Below are 23,410 nucleotides of genomic sequence, written 5' to 3'. Positions count from 1 at the left end.
CTTTTGGCTTTTTGCCTCTGCCTGCACATCTGTTATTACCATATGATTTTTCTCTTGTGTTTTAACCTTTCTACTTTTCTATTTTTGTATTATGCAAATAAACATGCAACAAACACAACTGTGAGATGTGCTCTAGACCTCCAGAAAAAGGCCATAAATCGACCTTGTGTTGAGACTGATTTGACAAACAACATCATACCATTTGTTCCATCCAGAACAATAATACTGCGGGATGTATTTGACATCGTAACTCGCAGCGACTGTAACTTTTAATCCTGTTTCACGACATGTTTCATGTACCAGCAGATTATGATAAACTTAAAGCACTTATCCTGAAGCCCCTCTCATTGCCTCGTATAACGGGGGACGTGGTAGTAGGTAAGCACACCTAAACCAAAGAGCTCATGATGCTTCACAACGCTTAATATTACCAGACTTTCCAAATCCAGAGAGATCAGAGACGTGGCAGTGACTGAGCACGCTGTCACTGCTCGTTCTGCTCATCTCGGTTAAACCCTGAAACACCTCATTATCTCACAATCGCTGGTTGGATCTGTGTAGAGCGCTGCAGGCCTGACAATCCCATCATGACAATTTACAGTGAGCGTACAGATGACTCGGAACGGTGTGTTTTTTTGTTTTGTTTTTTTCAAATTAAGCTTCTTTTTTTTTGCGAGCAAGTGTGTTTCACTTTGTTTGACATTCACACTCTGCTTGTTTATCCAGAGACAACTTCTTGGTCTTGGACATCTTCTTTGAAGCCCTGAACTATGAAACAATCGAGCAGAAGAAAGCCTACGATGTTGCAGGTTTATTAGGTACAATTTTTCTCTTTTACTGCATATTTAAACAGAGTTAAAGGTACATAAAGGAGTTGTAATCGCTGTGCTTAGGCATTGTGTCCATTGTGTTTACCCTCTTTCTTCTCAGGTGACATCGGCGGACAGATGGGCCTATTCATCGGAGCCAGCATCCTGACAGTCCTAGAAATACTGGATTACATCTATGAGGTGCAGTATCAGCGCAACAGCCGATCACAATATGAGATGAGATCGAGCTGACATACAATTAGCGCTAATTAACAGCTGGATTTCAGCGAGAAATCTGCTGCAACAGGCTGTATCTGTTTACACAACACATTAGCAATGCCAGTGTCTGTTTTAATTTTAGTGTTGACAAAGTGTATATGTTAGTACATAAAATGTTCTTCCAAGACATAATTGTTAGAAAAACCTCAGGACTGGTGGGTGCATGTTATCTCCTATTGTGCATGCGAGGAGTTTCATTTGATTCCCAGCCCGGAGAAACTAATATCCGCTCAGGTCTGTGCTGAGGACATGCTACTAACACTGATCGTGAAATGAACTCCCGTACTCAGCTGTATGAGATTTCTAGCCTGCTGCCTGCTGACTACCAAACATGTATGAATATAAAGCAAAAAAAAAAAAAAAAAAAAAAAAATCAGAGGCAGGGACTGTAATGCAGACATCACAGCGAATGAACTCTTCACTCTGCTGCGTCTCTTGACTCCCCCCCTTGCTCATCTTCTGCTCTTTCTAAACCCCCCCCCCCCCCCCCCCCCCCCCCCGCCGACGTGCCACGGGTGAAAACCAGGTGATCAAGCGTCGGCTACAGCGCCTGCTGAGGCCGCAGAAAGAGGAGAAGAAGAGCAAGCAGCAGACGAGCACCGTTGCAACAGTGGGTCTGGAGGAGATGAAGACAAAGGTACGGGCACACGTTGTACCACAAGCTGCACTGTTTTCATCAGTACACAACCTTCCCCTGCAGCACTGTAACTGCATTAAGAAACTACAAGGGAATAATTTACAGAGGAGCAAATTAATTTTTTCCAATGCTAAAATAATGAAGAATGTATTTCTCCTAATTAGTCTTAACCACTTGTGAAAATTACACATCCTCCCCGGGAGCTCACGTTTTGTTCTTGCACAACTTCATTCTGAAGTTTCTCGTATTTGAACAGCAGATTTATTGTCTCACATCTAAGCATAGCAGTGTCTCCATACTACATACTGAACCTATAACATCATCTTGAAACAAGTCAGCCCGAGAAGAGAAAAGATTAATTTTGGTCGGTATTCAATATTTGCAGCTTTGATTGGGTTTGGAGGGTGTGACTGGCTTACATCAAATGTTATTTTCCCGTACAGATGTAGACGGGAGATTAGTTTAGAGTATGTGCAGAAAAACCTCAGTGTCTATTGAAAAAAATCCAATAACAATTCACAGAAAATCCACTCAAGCTGACGAGAACTCAGCTGTCAACTGACTTAAAATATATACTCAGCTACCTGGCATGCTAGTGGTATCTTTCACTCTCTACAACCATGGCCAAAGATGCAGTGTAAGTGTTATACACACCGGTTTTACACAGTGTTTTTTAGCAGACAGGAGCCAAGAATTTCAGTTAGCCATCTCACTGAATTAACAATCACCAGCGACAGCGGAGAAATGACAGGTGTCATTTAAACCTGCAGCATTAATATCACAGTATCATTTCACTGGACTTCTTTTGTCATAATCTGTTAAATTAAATGAGATTTAAAATGAGTGCTTCAACATTTTGGGGAAATACACTTATACATTTTCTTTTGAGAGTTATATGAGAACATCAATATTAATCTCATGAAGTAAAGAGCAGGGTTTACAAGTCTGAAGATCTCAAATGAACACATCACATCTGTGTTTTTTCAATCCATACAATTTGAGGTTTTAGGGAAAGTTTGGTGCTGTTACTATAAGCAAACAGCAGCCAGGTGCAGTCATCACTGTGAGGTTGTTAGGTATCTCCAGGCCTGTAGAGAGCAAATTATACCATATCTGGTAAGCTGCAGTGTAGATAGCAACACAAAGCTCCACTAAAACCACCAATCTTTATTTAACATGAGGATATTTTAGGTGTTGGGAGGCATGCTTTTCAACTTTGGACAGAGACAGGCTGACTTTTACATGAAGGTAGCTGGATACAATGACGCTGCTCAGCCTGGCTTACGAGTGGCCTCTCGCGGGATATTGCTGCTAAAAAGGTATTTGCAGCTAAAAAAGCATTTTCCCAGTACACCAGACTGAATGGGCACTATCTTTGCATTCACTATTATATATCAATGCCCTCACAACATCTGTTGATCACTATGATGTCTCTTTTCTACCAGCGTGGAAATGGTTATCTTCCATTTCGCACACCAAGTCTGAACCATTCGGAGCATTTCCATGAAAAATAAATTGTTTCCAAATAGCTGGAGCTAAATGAAACAAAGTGAGCGTGTCATATTTTTGAGGTTGTTGTAGATTGCTCAACGCCCTCCGTTGACAAAGCATCTTTGATTAAAATGGTCCTGCTCAAACTGGCTGAAACACAAGACGGTTTGCTAGACAGCACCAAGGTTCCAAGAACTTTGAACAGAGCCAGTTCAAGGACCAGGGATCATTTGGAGCTTGAGACAAATGTCCATCTAAATCATGATCTAGGCAATAACAGCGGTGTCATGGTCGCCAGGGTTGATGCTGTCGAGAGGTTAATCTGAGTCATTTCACCGAACATCATCACCCACTTATTGTCACAAATGATTGAACATTATCTTGACAACACATCTTCAAACCTTACTGAGTTATTGGGTTGGCTGCCAGCGACTCCTGAAATAACATATATCACACATCGTATCAATATATATCAAAACAGCCTCGTAACCTGGCAGTGTATCAGCGACAGGCATACTCAACCTTCTCCTTGCAGTTTTATTAGGTTTGTGGTTCGGGTTAAAATTATAAATTACTTATGTAACTTCACTTACAAACTTACATACGTCATGTCACCTAAGTCAAGCTATGTATTTGTCATTACATCATGGTTCGTTACTTGGAAGAACTCACCATCAACTTTTGATTTCACACTGGACACGAGCAGAGGCTGCCTGGATAAAAGTCCTGTGATTGTTTAACTGATGGTACGCCCTGACCACCTTAAATTACTTCCTCCTTTGCTGCAGTAATAATAACTATATCCACTAGAGGGTGCCACCTAAGAACAAACCTCGATGTTGGTCGTAATAAGCTGCTTTCATAGTCGACCTATGAAGTTGTTTTTTTTCTGTCTTGAGGTTGTCTTGTTTGTTGTTCCTTCAACAGGAGCCCAACGACATGACAAGGAGTCACCCAGAGGGGGCGTACGCCAACACCATCCTCCCCAACCACCACCTCCCTCATCCTCACCCTCACCCTCACCCTGTCCCTCACCCTCAACACCATCACGCCGGGCACCACGGTGTGTTTGAGGACTTCGCCTGCTAGAGCCCACCATCGTTTCCAGTCCTGGTGACACCAAAAGATAAGCTGTCTGTGTTGAGATCAATAACAGACCCCTTGGCATTTTCCGTCGGTCCTTTTGCTGTCACCAGTGAAAAGCTACAGCCAAAGTCGAACACTAAACTCGTGCTGCTAACAGAGCACTTGTACGTACAGTATGTAGGCACAAATCGGACACCGCTTTTTCTTTTGGTTTTCCTCTCCGGATGGGACCCCTCTCAGCTTCGTCCAGCTTCACGTGAGAAGAAGAAGTCAGGCACTTTGTGATTCCAGGACCAACGTTTGGTACATGATCACTGTAAGGGAACAAGAGGAGGACTGCATGCCACCTTGATTCAGTTTATACTCCGAAAAAGGGAAAAAGCATAATTTATTTATTCAGCTAGCATCTCTGATTTTTTGTATCTGTCCATTTACCTCCCTTCAAACTATTCCTCCTTCTTCATGGGAAAACACACTGTACCATATCAAGCCATCACACATTATAAATTATGTAATTATTTAAGGAGATACTATTATCTATATGTTCTATATTGTATACAAGATGAGAATACTTCAGTAAGCAAACCCTACCCGTGCTACATCCATCGGAAATATGAGGGGAATTATTTAGGCTGAACTGTATGACCTTGGCTTCGAAGACCTAGCAGCATCTTTCCACATGATACACTCTGTCTGGTTTGTGGTTAAAGGTGTTAGAGAGTAGCATTGTACCTGTACATAAAGTCCAACTTTAAAAATGAGAAGGATCTAAAAGTTCTGTTTCAATGGTTGTTGTTTATATTCGGTTAATATATAACTTATGTAATATTAATTTTAGTTATTTATACATTTGAGAAAAATACTTTTATATGACAATATCACGATTGTAGCATTTACCGTACACTTACAATCTGCAGACAGGTTAGACTGCCAAACATCAACACATCTGTCCAGGTAACAAAAAATGGACCGACTATCATCTCCATCGTTTCCTTTTTATACGTCTGCTGCTTTTTGTTTTCCCAAGACGGCACATTAATCCTCTGCATACGGATGATGTTTTCAGTTATGACACGTTGTACTTAAATTATTCTTCTTGTTCATTTCTGCCGACCATCCACTCTTCACTCCGGGTTAGCATCCTAACTTTAAGCTGACATAAGCAATAAGAAACAGATTTTTTTTTTTTTTTTGCAAAGTCATCTCCTTCTGCATGTGGGCCAGTATCACTGTAAAAGCGTAGCGGCTATTTACAGTGTGTGTGTGTGTGTGTGTGTGTGTGTGTGTGTGTGTGTGAGAGAGAGAGAGAGAGAGAGAGAGAGAGAGAGAGAGAGAGAGAGAGAGAGAGAGAGAGAGAGAGAGAGAGAGAGAGAGAGTGTGTTTGTTTGTTTGTTTGCATGTGCACTTTAACATTTTGCACACATCACTGAGCACATTGGACTGATGCGACTCGGGGGAGCTGATCCATGAACAAAAAAATGTCAGAGTAGTTAGCAAGAAGGAGGAGTTTTGTTGCCATAGCAGGATTTTTATCTGGCTAAAGCAGAATTAGAGCATCTTTTACATTCAAAACCAAAATTGTATACAGGAGTCAAGCTTAGCTCTGGAGGCTGAAATTTTCTGTAACTGAGCAGACACAACAATTTTAAAGAGCACAAGCTAAGAAAAGGTGGAAATGTTCAGTAAACATTTAAACTTTTACATCAGTAAATTTATAATCATGTCATTGTTGCCCTTATGCACTGCAGGAACTTAACAACCCAGTAACCTACAAAATGAGACATTCTCATCAACAACACTATGTCATATCACGATAATCTTTATGGTAGGACAGTTGAGTAAGTAGCAAGTAATGAATAAAGCAGCTACAGATTTTCTTTCTCATTTATGGGTGCTGCGGGGTATATATACATATATATATATATATACATATATATGTGCTTGTTTTGGTCACCTTCGTTGTAATGTGACGACCCTGAGACATTGTAAGTACCTGGAATTTGTATTTAGTGTCTTCTTCTGCTTGGAGTGGAAACACAAGTAGAACCTTTGACTATGGCGGCACCCTTGGGTTGCATCACGTTAAGTTCCTGCTGTGTTATACGGCTTTAGGTTATTGTGTAGGTTAAGGTTTAAACTACAGGGTAGTGCTGAACTTTTAAGACTAGCTGGACGAGCTAATCTAGGCAATTTGGCACATCCGGAGGTGTGGATCCAAGTCACTATTTGATGACTTCAGACTCAACAAAATCATTGAAAGATTGGACTCCAATTTGAATTTAACCAATGACTTGGGACTTCACGTGAACTTCCTCCAAGCCAAAATATTAAAAGGTAGGCTACATTATTTATAATGTGCACCACAAATCACTTCATTTCCTGAATCAACTGGCATTGATGCTATTAATTTCCAATAAAACCTATGGTTAGAAAATCCCAGACTGAGATTCAACAAGCTTCCAACTTCATTCAAGTTGCAAATAGAGCCGTAAGTAAAGGCTGATATTAACATGGTTCAGTTTTAGCTAATGTTAGCATAACAATAAAGTAACTTTGCCCATAAGCCGGCTAAACCAAGTCAGGCAGAAGAAGTCACCGATATATTGTATACACAGCATCCATTGTCTACCAAAGAGCCCCCTTACTTTGTCAGTACCACAGGCTCAGTTTCAGCAGGCAGTCGTACAGCAACGACCTGTTTAAACAGGCAAGTGTTAAATTAACCAAAAGTAATTTCCTGGAGAAAGATAGATGATCATTGAGTCTCATCCTCAGGTCGTCAGATACTGACGCTTTGGCCGGCCATCTGATCCGAGGTGCCAACACAAAGCTTTAGTATTTGACAAACTGGGGATGAAACTCTACAATCAGCTGTCTTTCTCCAGGAGGTTATATTTTGTTGCTCTGAAAGGTTTGCTCCCCGTCCTCGTACTTTGATGGCAATGCTTTGCAAAATGCCACCGCTACAGCAGTGAACTTGCAATGTAATATTACGTTAATGTCACTCCATTAATTTAAAACCATACATGATTAGTGTAAACTTGGTGAAGAGCGCATCATCACTTGTTTAGGACTCTTAGCACAGAGTTTAGGACTTGTGACTTGACGTGTGACTTGCAAAACACTGAACTTGGTCCTCCCTGCTGCTTGACACTGTTCTTTGTGTCAGAAGACAGAATCAAATGGGTTACTTAATATCGCCTCCTCCCTTCTAATCCCTTTGTCTTACTGGGCTTCAATCTAATGTCAGTGACATCATCTTTTGCAAATGCTTTCTCATCTCCGTATTCATCACCACTGAACCATGTTGGGGATGCAGTCATGAATGTGCTTTCAGAAATGATGTAATGCCTGAGATGTGGTCTTTCTTTTAATTAACTCTGACCTGAAAAATGTGAGACATGTTGCTTTATTGCTGTCTATTATTTATCCATTTATATATTTGACAAAGCTGGCGTCCAACAAAGGACACAACCATTTACAACACATGACTGCGTGCGCTACATCACTAGACGAATATTTTGATTTCTGTGGGGATGTTGATCATGTTTTTCTCCCTCTTAGCGAGCTAGCAGCTCATTCGCTCTCCAAACTTTAGAGATCCTGATTTTGTTTGGCTAACTTTTACAGTTTAACCTGCACAATATAGCGTTGACAGGCCTTTGACAATCCACTCTGTAACTCACAAAATCTGTCTGGAAAAAATGTATTAAATACTTCACACTGCAGGATATCGTGTTTAGGGAACGACAGCATAATTGTTCCGTTAACTTGATCGGTGCGTTCTGTTGCCGCAACATCGCTGTACATCACTTTCAGCTCACAATGAGATTCCGCAGTCCTTCATCTGTCAAATCCCCTCCCCCTGTCAAGTAATCATGGGCTATACATGGCTGTTTAATATTCATAATCATGTGTCACTTTGACATTTTCAAAAGGTTCCCAATCACAGTCTCTGATGGCATCCTGTACAGGCTATGCATAACAATCTTCTCCTCTGTCATCAATAATTGTAGCTATCCTCAGACAAGTCACACAGGCGCTGATGTGTCGAGATGAATACGAGGCTGCATTATCACTGTCGAGTTCTGTTTGAATGGTAGGGCCTGGAGTCGATGTGGAAAGGGTTGGTTTTTTGTTTTTTAATCCTCCAGATGTTGTGTTTTTCAGCTACAACCTGATTAAATCTGTCTGTTAGAACACAGATATAAGTTGATTACAAAGAGTTGATTTTACAGTTCGCGTGAGGTGCCGCGGGGGCCGAGAGGTGGGCGGCAGGTCTGCGCTGTAGCAGATGGGAAAACCTCCCCGCTTGACAGCATGTAGCTCACATTCCTCGGATTCCTCAAGCATCTACTTCTTGCACAGCTCTTTGGGGCCTACCTTTTTATAGCTCCGTGACGTTCAGCCTTGTATGTGATTATGACATTATCCATAAAGATCAATTCAATCCGTCCTGGCCACTGATGTTAAGTTTTGAATGTGTGCTGTTATGTCCTTCTTTTTTTCAGTTTATTTTAAGCCGAGAGGTCATTGAGGGGGATATTTTAAAGAAAAAAAAGCAGCTGTCAGGAATTCATAAGTACAAATATCATCAGTCATCTGACAGAGATGGAAATGGACCATCACCGCAGCAACAAGAGACGCTTACATTTTGTACAGAAAGTGTGATCTTGTGATTATTTCCTCTGTTAGAACACATTTTATAAATGTTAAATATGGTAAATACGATAACTATTAAAGTTTAGATTGGTAAAACCAGTGCCTCCTAAGTCCAGAGCCCAGTTCACTTTGTCACTCTATGTTGTCCATTTGCTTTTATTAACATTTGAAATGTATTTGAATCTTTCCCATCCATTTTAAAAGCCTCTCCAGCACTGACCTGTTATTAAAAAGAAAATATATATGGTAACACTTCATTTTACAAGTCTGCATATTTGTTGGTATGAGTTTGTTTGTTTTACTGAGTTGGTGTTTGTTATTTATTCATTCAATTGCATAAAAAGTATAAAAAGATGTGCATGGGACTCGTGAGCAAATAATCATATGAAAGATAATGAAGGAAATATGGCAATAAAGCATTTAAAAAAGGAAATTACCACAATGATTACCTCAAAATTAATTTAAAATTAACCAGAAATAATAATAATAATAATAATGATAATAATAATAATAATAATAATAAACTTTCTTCAAATGAGCAGTTAATAAATAGCTGTTAATTTCCAGGAAACTTCCAAATGCTCACCTTTATCTCGTGCCCTGCTGAGGGGAAGTTAGAGAGAAACTAGTCAGAAGTTAAACTAGCACGATCAGAAGATGTTGGCAGTAAACTAGTTGGAAGTTTTGCTGTAACTCTCTTCAAGTTAGTTGCCTGCCGAGAGGAAATTAGACGGAAACCTTAAAACGTTAAAATGGAACGATCAGCAGAAGTTGAACAACAAAAAACAGTTTAGAGTTTCCTGGAAATGTACAGAGGTGGCAAAAACACGTTCTGATTCAACCATCTGAAGGAAAATTCTACTGGACATTTCTGTGAAAAGCTAACTGAACCTCACCTCACATTAATATAGAATCAGTAGGATTTGTCCCAGCTGTTAGCTTTTTTTTGGAGTCTCATTCCCAGGACATCAAATAAAGACATTTTGGGTTGGTAAATCTTTGTAAATAATGAATAATTGACCATTAAAAAGAAAGTAACAAGCCTATTTTGTAAAATGTAAGGAGTAGAGAGTACAGACATTTGTGCTAAAGTACAGGGAGTCATTCAGTGGCGTAGATTTGTTGGTCCAGGTGTGTTTGATTTGGGATTTTGAGGGATGTCTGTCTGCGGTGTGGCCTGATTGGGCCACGTGAGTCCACATCCCTGCTTAAGACAGCCTCCCCCATTGTCTTGTAGGATTACCTGATGACGGTCAAAGTACAGAAACGTTGTCGTCACTCAACTTAATCCTACGCACCTGTCGATCTTAAGGTGTGCAAAAGATGTAATCTGTGAAAGTGTAGGAAGCAGATAAAAAAGTTATCAGAAAAATTAAAGTACCAAGTAAAGTACCTGAAAAATCTACTTAAGTAAAAAAGTATCTGTACTTGTTTCTTCCCGCCTTTGGAAATATACTAAAGAAATTACCAGCTATCTATTAACTGATTGTAAAATCGCCGAATATTATATTAAATTATATAAGGTGCATTTTCAATACTTTTTGAGGTAGTTATTGTTGTAATATTAAGGTGACTTCAAACATATTACTTGGTAATTATCACCTACATGTAAAATGAAGTGTTACCAACACGTCTCACAAGGTTAAAAGAAGACGCAAGGCATCTTAAAAGGTCTGTTTTGGGGATACGTGACAAGTCAGACATTCTTTGAAGAGGTATAATTATCTAGTTAGGATAAGTGAAGTGATTTTGTGTTCATCTCCTAAATGTTTTTTTTTTTTTTTTTTTTTTTTTTTAAATTCTACCTCATGGACCCAAGTAATCCTGAAACACTAAAAACATGCAACACCAGTTTCTAGACGACTTGAAAGGACTGCGTCCCTGTGTGGGAGGAGAAAGTCCTGGGATCGAACGTAAAACAAAGTACAAAATAATGACTTACAATTAACTCCCAGCTGCTCTGTAGTTATGTGGTTTTACAGCATGCCTCAGGGTAGCGCATACGGACCCTTGAAATAACTAAAGCTATAATTAAGGTCGCAACGTTTTCCCTGTTTTTACCCAGCCCAGACACAGGGAATACCTCGGCTCTGACATGAGCAGGAATGTTAACTGCAGTCCTTTCTGAGCAACATGCCGGGAAGAACGTGGATGGAGATAAACACACCAGTTTGTATCAGAAATGTGATTGAAACTGTTCAGGAACGCCGCTCACCTCGGCAAAACCAACGGCAGATACTGATCCAGGACCTGTGCTGCAGCCGATAAACATGCTCTTCTGCTGACACCTAAAGGACGAACTGGATTCTGTAGCTGGAATACAAGAATTTTTTTTTTTCTTTATCTTTAAAGAAAATAAAAGACAAGAACAAGGAGATGTTTATATTCAAATATTCTTTATTAAAAATTACAATAATTCACAGTTCATTGGGAATTACAGCACATATTTAAATGTGGTGAACATTTATTAAAACGTATTGCTTTGGTTATACTAGTACCCACATAGATAAAAAATAATGTAAACCAACAGGTCCACACATCAATGGAAATTTTAAAAAGAAGCCTATGTATTTGACTGCTTTTTTTAAAAAAAAAAAAAAACTCAATTGAAAGTGAAATATACACATTTAAATTGTCAAACGACGTGATTTTCAAGGAACAAAATATAAAGTCAGATACAGTATAGGTTTCATTTGGTCACCAAAAAACAATGAAATGTCAATTGCAGTGTAAATAAAGCTAGAAAAGGCTTAAAAATAGAGTCTATAAAACATTTATACATGTACAGAGAATGTCATGAAAGCCTCTGTTAGTGCAGAAGTATTCAGAATCTGCATAATTCATCGAGAAATGACAGATAAATAAGTTATGGACAAAATACTCAGAGACTCCGCTCAGCGATGGCGGCCGTGTTAACAACATGGGGTGATTAATCTGCCACGCTCGCTTAAATTTTAAGATCCTGGCGTCGACAGAAAGCAATGACGACGCAGATCACCACAGTAACTTCATATTGTAATTCTCAGCCCTCCGTCTTTCACAGTGGTTTCTTGGAAGATTCAGTTTCCAATTTTGCACATTATTTAGTGTATTTTAAAGAATCAAGGTGAACATTCATATTAATGTCAGCTGGAGCACTGTCGCGGTGAAAAAAACTGCTCTCGTGAAGAAAGAGATGCGTTTGAAAATGAATGTACAAAAAAAAAAAATTCAACAAGAACTGACCTCTATAGTCTTTGTTCACTTGGCAGGAAACACTGCTGAGGACCACCACTGTGGATGTAGCGTTTCCACCGTATACTTTGATCCAATTAAAGTTAAATAAAAGGACTTGCCTTGATTTTATGTATTTCAAAGTGATGATGAAAAGTGTCTAGTGTCAGCAGAATACATAAAAAGGTCTCTTGTCAAAACAAATTACAGTGTATTTACCTAACATTGAACAAAAAGCATGAGTCGTACTTGATGTAATGTCATACAGTATTGTGATAAACACACTGCTGGACTTGCAGCAAAATGAATATTAAAAGTCCCGTCCTCCATCGGACATCCATATAGTTACGTTATCTTTAATATTGCACATTATAATATACTAATAACTTTCTGGTGTCCAGTACTGCTACCTCCACCCTCACTCAATAATGTAGAAAAAGGCCTCCCACTGGAACTGCACTGCAACTGGGAGAAAAAGCAACCATTTTCTGGAGGCAGCGTTCAATAACTTACAATATCTTTAACAATGCAGTCCAAAATACTTTGGAACATCTTTAAAAAGTAGAAAACTGTCTGCTATGCTTGGTGACGTGGAAAAATACAGAATACATTCGTCTCAATTTTCTAAACTAATTAAATTCTGCTTTAAAAAGTACCACTTGACTTCAATGAGGACAAAATGACACACCACTGCAATCACCTCAGACATTCACTGAGGTGAGTTTTTTCGCCCCATGATTTATATTTGTTCTTTGCCTCCTGCATGTAAATTTTCTTGCAGCATTATACTGGAAAACACTCGTCTTTAACTTAACTATTACCTTTGAAGACTAACAGATGATACTTTCAAGAAATTGCTTCGAGGCACTAACACAACCTGTGGATGGTTGATCATAATATCTCCATGAAAAAATACGATTAACTGACAATCCATTTAATCTCCCATCTATGCAAAAGCCATCGAAACAGCCGTGCATGTTGTAACAATACCTAAGATTGATCATGAAAAAACATCCACTGTGCATCACCTGAAAGGGTGAACAGCGAAACTGTGTAACATCACAAAACAGTCACCATATATAGTCAGTGTCAAGGCACAAATAGAAAGATGCGCTTTTGTATATACTTGTAAAATCAGTAAATATCAAAAGCTTGACATTTCAGTTCCCCACACAACCTGTGGAGCAATATATTAATACATATCTATTAGAGCTTTACATTGGCGCTCCATTCAACGATATCTTTGATATTATTATCAAATCAAAGGACATTCTATAAAATGTGCTGCTCGTACTACCGATCCCGATGCGAGGCAACCAACACCCCTCTCAACTCAAACAAAACTATAAGCAGCTATACCAGCACAGCATCTGAAAATCATTTTGTACATTACCTCCTCAACACAAACTGGTTGAACAGAAGAAATTTCTTCCAGGAGTTAAAGACCCAAACCGGATTAAATCCCAGTGTATTCTGGAATAAGAGAGTGACTCGAGCCCTGTGTCTGCTGGATGTTGTAGAGAAGCCTGCCCTACGTCAAGGCTCTGTTTGATCGAGTAGCAAAAATCATTTGGTTCTAGAAACTCATCTGCACGGACAAGCATTGTAAACATTTGAGTACGGGTTTCATTCGGAATGTACTGCATTCATTTTTCAAAACTAGCTAAACCGAATGACCCTCGATGCACAGAGAAAAGATGGGGAATGTCAGGCAGGGTCACATATGTAACCACAGCCCAAATCATGGACTGTCTTCAAGGGTCAACTTATAAGTCGAAACACGAGCTCCTTGTAAACACAAGTTCACCGGTGTTTTCAAGTGCTGTTTCCTTGTTCTTGCTCAAACAGCAACATGGCGAGCTGGGAGCGTGAGCCGAGACCCTCCAAGTTGCTCTGAACACATCTATGATATATGTCCTCACTAAGCCGAGGGTTGCAGGCTTGGTAGCTGTACTTCTGGTGCAACGCTGGCTCCACTGCCCTGAACACGTGCAGACCCGAATACTTTACAAACATGTCGTAGATGTCGAGGGTCTCTAGGATCTCCTCATTCTCTTGGACGTCTGTCACCATTCGTGTGCGTGTAGCCATGTAGTCAGAGTTGTAAAAACACGCTTCTTCAAATGCCCGACGGTCGAAATGTCCCGCGTCCCTGACCAGATCAACTGTGACTGGGTGCTCTTGGTTGTGATATGCCACATCAGGCTTGAAGTCCTGGAAATGGACGGGAAAGAACACCTGCCAGTTATTTATGGAGTTCATGCGGCATCGGTTCAGGAATTCCGAATTCATGTTTGTGTTGGCGTTGGCCAGGAAAAACAGCGTGTCGACCGGGTGCTTCTTCGAGATGATGTCCATGAATTTGATCTGTGAAGGTGTTTCCGTCTTGACACTTATCCATGGGATTTTCACTGTGGGGTATTTGCGTTCATAAGCATTTATCTGAGTCTTTACGCTGGCGAATATATCATTCTGGTTAACTTGCTGAGCCTCCACTGGGTCATAAATAAACAAGAACGTTAGGATAGCATTTTCACTGGTCTCAAAAGCGTTTGAGGCAAAGACTTCCAGGAAATGGTTGACGTAGCTCCGGTCCTGCAGAGTAAGCGGTATAATGATGTGAACCCTTGTGGCCTCAGTGACATAGGGCATGGGAATAATCTCAATCCGACTCAAAGGTCGCACCAGGTGAACCCGTTTGGTAATGGAACGGCTGTGACCTTTCTGGTTAACAACCTCCAGCTGAAGGTCTAAAGTGTACTCCATGCCCCTGGTGGGGTCGAAGCGCCTGTAGCCATTAATCAGCTGCTGCTTCTTCAGGTGTAGGACAGGCTTGTACTTCTTGTTCAGCTCTCCCATGGCTACGTCAATTACATCAGCCACATCCATGCGATCAATGCCGCGTAGTTCACACTTCGGAGAACCATCGATGCATGAATAAATCTCCTCCTCTGTAAAGTATTCCCACTTCAGAACTTCAAAACGAGATTTGGGTTCAAAAGGTGGATTGATCCCCACAGGCCACTGGGCGCTTCGGTTGCCCTCAAAGGCAACCACGCTCACGTTCTTTATTTCTGCCTGTGGAAACACAAGAAGCATTCTGATCCAGACAGCTGCCATGACTTACACAACAAATACTGCGCTGAAACTGTGGTACAATAGAGGTAAGCGACTAGAGACTTGTCATTCAGGTTTCTAAGGTTTTTATTTTTGACTCAACTGTGGGAGACACTTGAAAATCAGCTTACCTGCAGCTTAGCGATCTCATCGTAAGTCTTCTGGAGTTCAATCTCAGAGAAGAATCTGTGCAAACGGTACATCTGCTCAGGGTCAGACACTGGATGGACCGTCAGAGCATTCTTGAACTGCTCGTTCTGCTCTTTGCTGGGGTCCGAGTTTTTCCCCAGCTCATAATGATGGTACCGAAGCCCCTGAGAAGAAACACAGCACTCTTTTCATGAGGCATCTTAAATCCAGCATGACAGAAACATGCCTTATGTTACTCCAAGTTGTCATGCTGCACTACTTCCATTTAAACAAACATTACACTTTCCACGCTATGCAGGCAGCGTCTTGGGTTCATCTCCATGTTTCAACCATAATTATACAGTAAAAACTCAGATTCCTTTTGTAAGAAGGAACTAAATTTGTTCTGGGAATAAGATGTTTTATCTTAATTAATTCTGCTACTTTTTTCTATTACTAAATTATGATCAGGTTAAGAAGTCTGGGAATTAAGGGTGAGTCCTGTACAAACGGCTGACAGTGTCACCTGAATCCCACTTAAAGACACAGTCATTTAAGATGAAAACAGAGTAACTACCTAAGGAGCTTGAGTGATTAAAAAAAGTGAATCCAATCTGATAAAGCTATTAAAAGAACAAAGAATGGAGACACTGCTTAAACTGAGCAGCGAGGACACTCAGCCAACAGCTTCCAGCTTGTAAGTGGAACACTTAGTGAAGCATTGTCCATGCCTAATTGTCATCAATGTTCTCTCTTTGCACATAAATTGATGTCTGGCTCAGTGTTCAAGCTGTTTTCTTCAGCCACACCAGGCCTTTTAACTTCTTCCCCCCTTGCTCCACTCCCTTATCTAGGCGGGCTCTGTTGGAGCTCTTCTGGCTCAGGGCACTTTAGTTAGCCATGTAACTCTCTCTCAACTGTGTCACAAGATGGTTTCCTGCACTGGGTCACAGCCAAGGAGGAGAAAATGGAAGCACAGGACAGTGGAAATAAGTTGACAGAAAAATATTGGCCCGCGCGTATATTTTATAAAGAAGCTTAAGGACACATTAACATGAATAAACATTCTAAAAATGTATTTTAGTCCACAAACTTTAGCAGGGGGACGAAACAAACCGTGCCAAATGCAGCAACAATTACCTGAAAGGGCACTAGGGCAGATCAGGGCTCCGCAGAGCTTGTTTGACCTTAAATGCTAATGACATTACAAGAGCAGAGCATGTTGACCCACAGGGGATTTTCACACCATTGAACCTAAGCAAGGTTGAACCCAGGCTGTGCTCTGCCTGCCTGTTTACCTATTCCACGTTGCTGCTGGAGCTGTGGGGAGGAAAAAATGAAAGGCTAAAGGGTATTAGCAATCTACTCTGTAATATAAATACCACCTCTGTGCTAGCATGGTAATTACAGTTTTATATAGCTGCCTGTCAGTTTTAAGTGCCGTCCCGGAGGCAAAGCATGATTTCTGCAGTGACACTTTTGTTTTTCATGTCGAGGGGGAGAGCCCCCCGCTGTAACCTGTCTCACAACTGTTCTGACTGACAGCGTCCTCATTCGTTTTAACTGCCGACGACCTCATTCTGTTCCCTTTAAACGTCAGACATCAAGAGGCCAAAGGATTGATTTGAAGATTAAAAATGTGTGCATTGTTTAAAAGAGATGTACGGTGTTGAATAAATACAACAGGGATAGACTGATATGAGTTTTATCAGGGCCAATACAACTGTTGGTGATTAAGGAGACCAGTAGCCGATATTTGGAACCGATATACATTATCAGTAAAAATGAAAATCATGCCACAATATAGAATAACTATTAATGCAATGTAACTAAGAACAATTTACTGAAATACATACCAAGCTCTATTAAGCACAATTTTCAGGTACTTGTCCTTTACTTCCATTTTTTCGGCTACTTTCAACCCAATCACCAGAATAAATGTTGGTGATGAACATTTCTGTAGAAGTTTCTTTAGGTTAAATTTCATGTTGCAACAACACTATGCCTATGTTCTGGTGAGGTTTGGGATCAAAAACCAATTGCTTAAGGTTCGGAAAAGATCACGTTTTAGCTTAAAACACTTGCTTTAGTTGCCACAAACACGGCTGGAGATGTTATTTGTGGCGCCAAACCTGACTGGACATTGTCTCCTTAAAAATACTCTGTAGCTTCAAACAAATACAGAAATGCAATATTGAACTGCGGTCACTGGCTTGCATCCTAAAAGCCTAAATTTATTGGTCTAACAGCAAAGTTTTCCCATGACCATCTGTTGCTGGAGTTTTGACCTCTTTTGACACGGCCCAGTCACCAGAATAAAAAATGGTTAAGTTCTTGAAAATCACTCCTCTGTTCATATAACGTGTACGACCCTGACGTTCATATTGGGAGGGGGAGGGGATTGTGGTGGAGTTACAGGCGAGAAGGCTGCCAAGCCACTGGCTGTGGTTTGAGACTTCGTTTCAACATTTCAAAGTCTGAAACCACTGGATATTTAAAGAGACCTAGGGACAGTTTCCTGCCATGTTTGTGGCAACAAAAAGAGATATTTTTTGACACGCAGCGGGTCAACTGGAGCAACTATTTTAAGCCAAAAAGTGATCTTTTTCTGACCCTCATCAAGTAGTTTTTGTGCCTAATTCTAAACATTGTCTAGTCACCACATAAAATATAAAACTTGAACCCAAAGAAACACAAAGTTCCAACAAATTCATTTTGTTAGAGACACATATTGACAAAATGTCTTCTGGTGATTGGGCTGATCTTTGTACCTCCTGTATGTAAATCAAATTTCCTAAAAATTACTGACTATCTACATTCACTGTCATGTGGTTTGTTAGATTAGTCCAAGACAAGGTGCACCTCCAAAATGCTTCTGAGGGTCTGGAATCAGCTGAGAGATTTCTGTTGCGGTATGAGTGTTGTCGTGTGCAGCTAAGTAGCCATGTTTGTGGTGTTTTAAGCCAAAACATGATCTTTTCCTAACAATGTCTTTTTGTGCCTAAACCTCACCAGAACATAAGCACAGCACAAGATAAAATGGGACACTAAACCAAAAGAAATGTCAAGTTTCAACATATCCGTGGTTTGCAACAGCTTACATTACAACTGGGTTAACTGACATCGGAGTCAAAGAAGTGCATTCATAAATCAGTTTATCTTTTTGGCAATCAGACAAAAAAACCACTGTGATTCAGATTCTCGGAATTGCTAAATATCAGATACTCCTACCTCATATTCACTGACACAGTTTGTGTTTGTGTAATCGATGATGCATCTTCCGAGCCACTCATCGGGCCTCGCGCTCAGGATGTCATTCCGACAGTTTTCCAGGAAGGGCTGAAGTCGCAGAAGCAAGGTACGTGACAGGAGGTACCCAAAGCCTCCGTAGCAGTACTTCCCCTCCATCTCTCCGCCGATGAACTCTTCAGGACTGCCCATGTAGACCTCTCGGTCCATGCTCAGGTGATCCACCAGGGATTTGATCCTGTCAGCTTCTGTGTAGGCGTCATCTTGGACAAAGTAAAACCAGTCGTATTCATTGATGTAATGGTCTAAAATGTATTTGATATTCTGGAACATGTTCCATATCAGTCTCTCGTCGCCGTGAGACACGACGAACATGCCGTGAGGGACTTTGCGGTTGCGCATGCCGGTGAAGAAGACAACGGTGTCCAGGTGGTGACTAATGGTGCGATTGACAGCTACGCCCAGGGTGTTTATGGTGTTTTTGGATGTCAGGACCCCGACGAACAGACGCTCTCGCATCCCCAACTCTGTGCTTATGTATTTAGCCCTGAAAAAGACATCAAACAGCTACTGAATAAATGTTGCTTTTTAATCAATAAATACTAGAAGATAAACTTTCACCAACAATTCTCATACTTATCACACTAAAAGACAACATTTGGACCATTTTGTTGCTGAGATTTGAATGTTTAGCTTATTAAATGACCCTTGACACAAGACTGTGGTTCTGTCCACCAAACTTCATGGGAATTCGGGATGATTTTAACTGTCTGGACATGCAGACAAACAAGAAAAACCGTTAACTACTTGGAAAAAGTAAACATGCAAGGACTTGACTTGTGATTCATCACTGCAACCACAACCCAACCCAACTTATACACTATATCAACATGACATCATTAAATGCCTTTCATCAGGGCTGTAATGATTTATGGATTAATAGTTTTGCGGAGTGGTTCTTAAGGTTGGGATCCTTGATGGGGCTCAAGCAAAAAGGGGAATGATTAATTTCCAGTACAATGTAAACACAATAATGTCAATAATGCTAGTGAGTACATTAGTTCATACACTAAAAAACTCTGAAATCAAAATACTTTGTGTCAGTTTAGTAAAGATTTAATACTTGTCTTTGTTAAAGGTGCACCATGTAGTTTTGGAGGAGACACTTTAATAAGAAGAGAAAGATCTCATAATGTCTAACTTTGTTTATATGTGGCGGACCCTGCCACCTTTCTAGCTTCAAACAGTGTTCTGGGGACCTTATATTCCGAAGAGAACAACTTGTTTATTCAGTAATGGAAAAAAAATTATATTTCTGAGTTTGTGTTATTACCTTGTTAATAATGTAAACATAAACATTCTGAGTTCGAATTTATTCTCCAAAACTACATAGTCCTAAATCCAAGTAAGTTCAACTTACTTTAAAGGGGCACTAACAAGACATTTGAACACATCACTTCTAGGGAGCTTTTTAAGTTTTTAATCAATGATGAAAATAACATTTCTTCCTGCTGAAACCTGGATGCTTGCATGCTCACAGCTCTGGCCTCAGCAGGACTCGTCCACAGGGAAAAGTCACTTTCTCAGAATTCAACCGCTTCTGGGCGTGAAGGCTAAACACTAAAACAAGGTCTCTATCCAGGAAATCTTGGAAAAGTCTGCCTGTTTACAAAGAAAATGTGGGCCAGAGATCCCTCAGCATTCAGAGACATGGAGGAAAATATCTTAGCCTGGTTAATAATAGCTCAGTGGCTTCCAGGAAGGGGAAGAATTGATCCGACCGATAACATCAGGAAGAGGAGAGAATACTTGAAGGGGGCACTGCATAGTTTTGGAGAATAAATTCAAACTCTGAATTTTTATATTTAGAAACAAACTTCTGCAGAAAGAAATGTCACTTTCATTATCAATTAAAACGTCTGGTTTCTTGATTAACTGACTAAGCTAATTGAACTGAAGGTCAAGAAGTAGTGAGAAAAGATCCCCACAACTATCCAGAGAGCAAAGTGATGTGTTCAAATGTCTTGTTTGTCCTAAATCCAAGTTAAGTTCAACTTACTTTAAAAGGGGCGCTGTGTAGCTGTGTAGAAATTCAAAATCAGTTTTTTGATGTTTACAAATATTAATGAATTATTAGGACAAAGTCAGACATATTTTTCTTTTCCATAACTGAATAAACAAGCTGTTCTGAGAGGAAAGTAAGTTCCCAAGTACACTGCTTGGGGCTAGAAAGGTGGCAGGGTCCGCCACATGTCAGCAAAGTAAAACAGTATGAAGTTGCGTTGTCTTTAAGGTCAGTTTGCATTAAAATAAAATGCAGTCAAAGAAGATCTTTCTATTCCTATTAAAGTTTCTTCCTCAATACTAAACAGTGCACCTTTAAAAAATGAGTCGTGCACATTACTTTGTTGTGTTGTAGGAGTCTTTTTTGTTATGTTGTCAGTGGAACAGGTGACACCTGTACACCTGGCACACAGTGGACCATCACAGTGGTGTTATGCAGTGAGGATGAGCCACACTGCGGCCTGCTGTACACTGGTGAGCTCTGTGTATAAGCCCTGTGTGTTTGTGTGTGTGTGTGTGTGTGTGTGTGTGTGTGTCGTCAGCCTGTGTGTGCAGTAAAGTGTGTGACAGTCACACGAAAAGCTCACCTGAAAACTTTCTTCGGGGCGCTCTGTTGCACTTGTTTGTACGGGACTATCCTGGGTTCAAAATCCTCCTCGGACTCGGCGTCGTTGACGGTGGAGATGGAGTTAGGCTTGCGGGCTCCTTTGAGCTGCCCGTCCTGCCCCAGGGTCACATCCCCCGCGTTCTTACCGTCCAGGTAACACGCTTCCTCCGTCCAGTTCACGCTCAGCAAACTCAACGTGAACCCTAAAGAAATACCTATCACCACCGGGCCGACCGAGCGAAGCACAGAAACAAACGCCGAGAATCTCATCTTGTGCGTCGGCTGGCTCCCTCCCGTCCTCACGGTCTCTCCACCCCGCGCCGCGTCGCTCCCACAAGGCGTCCGAACAGGCTTTCTGGTGCGGGGCGGTTCAACTGAGCATCGAGTCTGACGCCGAGCAGCTGTATCGACATCAACTTTGAGGGGGGAAGATGAGGCGTCTTCCTTGAACATTCACGCAGGATTCTTACGTGTCAGTCTAGCTGCGACCTGGCTCCTCCTCCGCGTCGTCCTCCCCCCGGCCAGCCGTTAGCATGAGAGGCGGGACTAGTTCCAGACCGTGTAGAGGAATCCAGGCTGCGCAGCGCGGAGGGATATCCACACGGACTGACGGCAGGGAAATGCGAACTGGAACGCAGCCGCAGTGTGTTTACAGCAGGTGATGGGTCGAGCCACACAGCTGTCACACACACTGCACTGACCTGTACCTTCTTTTTGATAGCGACACTCACAAAAATACAGCTGTTAGCATTTTAAAACTAAAAAACATAAATATTACTAAAAGCATGAAAATTCAGAATCAGAATTGCTTTTATTGCCAAGTAACTTTACACATATGAGGAATTTGCTGTGGTCTAAAGGTGCAAAACAACAAACAATGCTAAAGATACTTAAAAGACATAATAGAAGTATAAAATTATAAATAGAGTGTGAATATAAATAAGAATATAAATAGAGTGTGACCAGATTTATCCAGTAATGCAAAAAAGTCTGACCTGTACTGTGCAAGGTCGCACTTTGGTGCACTGTGTAGTTTGGGGGAAGGGATTTTGATAAGAAAAGAAAGATCTTCATTTACTGATTTTTCTTTCTTTCTTTCTTTATTTTTGTCATCCGGAAACTAAAAAGACAAACACAATTTCAGACTGTTTTACTTTGTTTATATTTGGCGGACCCTGCCACCTTTCTAGCTTCAAACCGTACTGGGGCCATTATTTTCTTCTGAGAACAGCTTGTTTATTCACTTACGGAAAAAAAAATATATAATTCTGATATTGTGTTGTTAAACTAACAGATATTATATATAAAAGTTGTTTATTTCTTGGCAAATTCCACATTAAATTAAATGAACTATAGAATTATTTAATTTCTAAACCCTTTATTATAATCCCATAGCATCTGAAAAATATAAAATCATCATCTAATATTACTTTATTATTTATCTGTGCCCCTGAATATATTCATTTTTCCCCTCCTCCTATTAATTATTTTTCTTATATTGAATGTTTAAAGCTTCATGTTTAACTTGATTGCTGTCGATAAAGTTTGAGAGAAAAAATATCACATAGGCTGACACTTAAAAATAATCTCCATCAGTTTTTTCTTACTCAAATCGATGCTCTAAGGACTGGTGGTATTGTACACTGTACAGAGCTTTAAAGTCCCCTGAGGTGTTATGAATTGTGATGTAAAGCTATACGAATAAGTACGTTCATAAGTACAGTTATTTTCACATGGATGTGACTCTAGTCGTCCTTCTGGGTCCTGACTAGAAAAATAACAGATTAATAATACAGATGATCTCTCAGTAAGAGAGTCAGGATGTGAATACCTTCATTAATGCACTCTTTCTCTCTTGGAACTGTTGCCCTGCCCTTTTATTCATTCAACTTGTCTTATTATGAATGACTGTATGTATACACACCATAAAGACTATAGGTACACTGAACATCTTTAGCAAACACTTCTATCTAAAGTTCTTTCCTGTGGTACTTATTACAAACACATATTACAAGCTTTCGTATCTTGTCAGCCTAATTGTCTTTTGTTGCACTCATACGCTGCACA

General features: G+C 40.4%; 2 protein-coding genes and 1 long non-coding RNA gene across 5 annotated transcripts in view; 1 reads left to right on the top strand and 2 right to left on the bottom strand.

The window, feature by feature from the left end:
- The window catches only part of asic4a (acid-sensing (proton-gated) ion channel family member 4a), a 99,659-nt gene extending 90,440 nt beyond the window's left edge, over positions 1-9,219 (top strand). Inside the window, exons 7-10 of the mRNA XM_030428278.1 lie at positions 727-818; positions 931-1,010; positions 1,615-1,725; positions 4,144-9,219. Coding sequence (XP_030284138.1) covers positions 727-818; positions 931-1,010; positions 1,615-1,725; positions 4,144-4,305 — 445 coding nt within the window. The 3' untranslated portion in view covers positions 4,306-9,219. The remainder of the gene's footprint in view (positions 1-726; positions 819-930; positions 1,011-1,614; positions 1,726-4,143) is intronic.
- On the bottom strand, positions 8,409-11,269 carry LOC115588035 (uncharacterized). 3 transcript variants are annotated; one of them, XR_003985268.1, is made up of 3 exons: positions 11,180-11,269; positions 9,551-10,294; positions 8,409-8,493 (listed from the first exon to the last, which is right to left on the bottom strand). It is a non-coding gene; the product is annotated as an uncharacterized LOC115588035 (long non-coding RNA). The 3 variants fall into 3 exon arrangements; XR_003985267.1 differs by lacking the exon at positions 8,409-8,493 and adding an exon at positions 9,105-9,184; XR_003985269.1 differs by lacking the exon at positions 8,409-8,493 and adding an exon at positions 9,105-9,184 and having other exon boundaries at positions 10,907-11,225.
- A 74-nt stretch (positions 11,270-11,343) lies between these two features.
- chpfa (chondroitin polymerizing factor a) lies at positions 11,344-21,875 on the bottom strand. Its single transcript, XM_030428277.1, has 4 exons — positions 21,324-21,875; positions 18,655-19,219; positions 15,426-15,608; positions 11,344-15,255 (listed from the first exon to the last, which is right to left on the bottom strand). The coding sequence occupies exons 1-4, from the start codon at positions 21,794-21,796 to the stop codon at positions 13,993-13,995; spliced, it is 2,484 nt and encodes an 827-aa protein (XP_030284137.1). The 5' UTR covers positions 21,797-21,875; the 3' UTR covers positions 11,344-13,992.
- Positions 21,876-23,410: the final 1,535 nt, after the last annotated feature.

Source organism: Sparus aurata, chromosome 9 (assembly GCF_900880675.1).
Source record: "Sparus aurata chromosome 9, fSpaAur1.1, whole genome shotgun sequence".
In the NCBI taxonomy this organism is placed as follows: Eukaryota; Metazoa; Chordata; class Actinopteri; order Spariformes; family Sparidae; genus Sparus; species Sparus aurata.
The sequence above is the reverse complement of the archived record's forward strand: the minus strand, read 5'-3'. Positions and strand labels throughout refer to the sequence as shown.